Raw genomic sequence first — 2,625 nt, 5'->3', positions numbered from 1 at the left:
GCGAAGTACACTGGCAGGAGGCGGGGCTCGCTGCGGGCACACCAGCAGCAGGCAGGGCCTGGTGTGTGTACGCGGGCGGCAGGCGGGGCTCGGCGTGTGTATACGGGCAGGAGATGGGGCTCAGCGTGTGTATACGGGCAGGGGGCGGGGCTGGGGTGTGTATACGGGCAGCAGGTGGGGCTCAGTGTGTATATACGGGCAGCAGGCAGGGCTTGGCGTGTGTATACGGGCAGGAGGAGGGGTTCGCGTGTGTATACGGGCAGGAGGCGGGGCTCGGCATGGGTATACGGGCAGCAGGCAGGGAGCAGGAACCGGGTTTGGTCTGCATGAGGCTCTCCTGTGATTGCGCCTGCTCACTGCAAAGGCACGGCAGCTCGAGTCGGCCTCTCTGGGAAGCCCGCCTAGCACAGCTCCCGCTGCCAGCCTTCCAGGAGCCCCTCTGCGGGCAACGGTGATGCCTGTGGCCCAGGACCTCCAGCTCTCTCTCATCCTCAGCACATCTGTGACCTCAGTCCTGCCCAGAAAGAGGAAGGACCGCCACTGAAGCGGTTGTTTCCAGGCTGGAAGCGGTGTCTGCTCCATTCGGTCGGCCGAGGAGCCAGAGCCGGCCCCTTCGTCAGCTGTAGAGACTGGCCTTCCTGAGCTACCACCAGTCTTAGACCCGGCCTCCATGCCAGCATCTGTGTGTGGCTCCACTCACGAAGCTCTCCGGGCAGCTTCTCTGCAGCTGGGGCAATGGCAAGCCAGGCCTGACGGCCATTTCTCAAACCACCCACACACACACACAGCCCAGCCTGAGTGTGAACGGGCAGGCAGCACGTCCCGGGAGAGCGGGCCGGACTGCAGAGCAGGGACCCCATCAGACTGAGCTCCTCTGTAAGCCAGGCACACTTCATAGGTTAGGCTGGCCCATGCCGACTCTGCCCTGTAATCCCTGCCCACTCAGTATTCTGACCCCACAAGCACAGGGTGAAGGAGAAGGCCCCGCAAAACCTCGGCCAGGCACCAAGTGGCCACGGACAGTGATGGGAAGCGGAGTGTGGTGCCCAGCGAGGCAGTGGCCGGAACTCCGGGAGGACGAGGACAGCCCTGTGTCCCAGACTCTGGGAAGCAGCCCTCCACATCCCTGCAGCAGTGGGACAGTGAAGAGGAAGCCACCCTGCAGCCTCTCCTGGGCCTTCGGGGTCCATGACCTTGCGCCAGCCCCTCCACTCTGAGGCCCCTCCCCAGTAAAATACCTCGGATCATTCTGAGCTCTGAAATTCTACGGGCTCTTGTTGCCCCTCAAGCTCTCCAAACTTGCTTTGGTGGAGCCTGGGCATCGCAAGCAGACAGCAGCCTCTTGGCAGACAGAAAGCCCAAGCAAAACCAACCAGCTATGTAGGAATGATACAAGATACATAAACCACCCAGGCTTGGAAAAAACAACATCTCAAAACAACCTTTTATTGCAATACTGAAGTCAAGAGTGCCGAGCCAAATGAACTGAAAAGGAACTTAAACTCGCGGCGAAGACGCCCACTGCTCATAAATCGGAGAGCATCGCAGGACCCTGGCACGACAGAAGTTGGGGCCGGAGACCACCTGGGGCTGGCCACTCCTTGACTGATGGGAAGCAAACCCAGAGCAGGCCAGGTGGTCAAGGTCAGGACGCAAAGGGTGGGAACCCACATCCTCCCCTCCCGCCGCTTCCCTCTGCCAGGTTCCTTCCCAAGGGCAAGGCTCTAGCCGCTGCTGGTGAGGGCGGCAAGCTGCCGGCCAGGCATGGTAGGACTCCCTCCAGGGCACTGTCCTAAGGATGCACAAATCAGAGATTTCCAGGCCACGGAGACACCCTGGACCAGATCCATGTCCAAATTTTTATTTTTAACTGTAGAAGTCAGAGTGGCCTCCCAGCCTTGTCCTGTTAGCTAGCAGTCAGAAGACCCGGGGAGGCAGAGGGCAGAGAACCACCCCAGGACACGCAGGCTGTCACCTGTACCAGAGTCAGGGGACTGCAGCTTCAGCAAAGCGTCTTTCTCAAGGCCCAACTCACCCACACAGACCTTAACCAACACTGGCCTAGGGACAGAAGGGTCCCCACGTCCAGAGGAGCCAGGAAACCAGAGGTTCCTGTTCTGGGGTGCGGGGCTCTGAGTTGGTCCGGGTGAAGGGAAGGGGCCTGGCCTCTGGAATGGGGTGGGCATGCTGGAGTGGGCAGCCCGGCCAGAGGCCAAGTGCTGTTCTGAGAGAAAGCCCCCCGCTGGCCACCGGGGCCGATCGAGCTTGGGGTGCGGGTGGAGTACCCGGCACAGAAGGGGGCCAGGGCTTCGGCCTGCAGGCGGGCGGGTGGGAATCGGGATGCGGCAGTTCCGGGGCTAGGGTGCAGTGACCCCGGCAGGGCTCGGGGAGGTCGGGGTGCGGAAGTCCCGGTCTTCTCGCGCTCGTACTGGGTGAGCAGCTGCTCGTTGTCCTCGCGCAGCAGCTCCAGCTCCACCTCGTGCTCCTGGTTCTCGCTGAGCACCGAGTCCAGGTTCTCCAGCACGTTCACCACGAGCGGCATAAGCTCCTTGACCACCTCCTCGTCGTAGCAGTGGATGAGGCGCTCGAACTCGCGGTAGATGGAGCCCGCCAGGCCCGACACCC

General features: G+C 62.0%; 1 protein-coding gene across 1 annotated transcript in view; it reads right to left on the bottom strand.

Annotated features, from left to right (window-relative positions):
* Nucleotides 1-2,625, bottom strand: part of MAPK8IP3 (mitogen-activated protein kinase 8 interacting protein 3) — a gene marked incomplete at its 5' end in the record, with an annotated part of 53,145 nt that extends 50,520 nt beyond the window's left edge. The window contains 1 exon segment of the mRNA XM_014587023.2: nucleotides 2,414-2,625. Within this exon segment, the coding sequence (XP_014442509.1) occupies nucleotides 2,414-2,625 (212 nt within the window).

Source organism: Tupaia chinensis, unplaced genomic scaffold (genome assembly GCF_000334495.1).
Source record: "Tupaia chinensis unplaced genomic scaffold, TupChi_1.0 Scaffold000178_1, whole genome shotgun sequence".
Classification (NCBI taxonomy): domain Eukaryota; kingdom Metazoa; phylum Chordata; class Mammalia; order Scandentia; family Tupaiidae; genus Tupaia; species Tupaia belangeri.
This window is presented reverse-complemented; position numbering and strand designations above follow the sequence as displayed.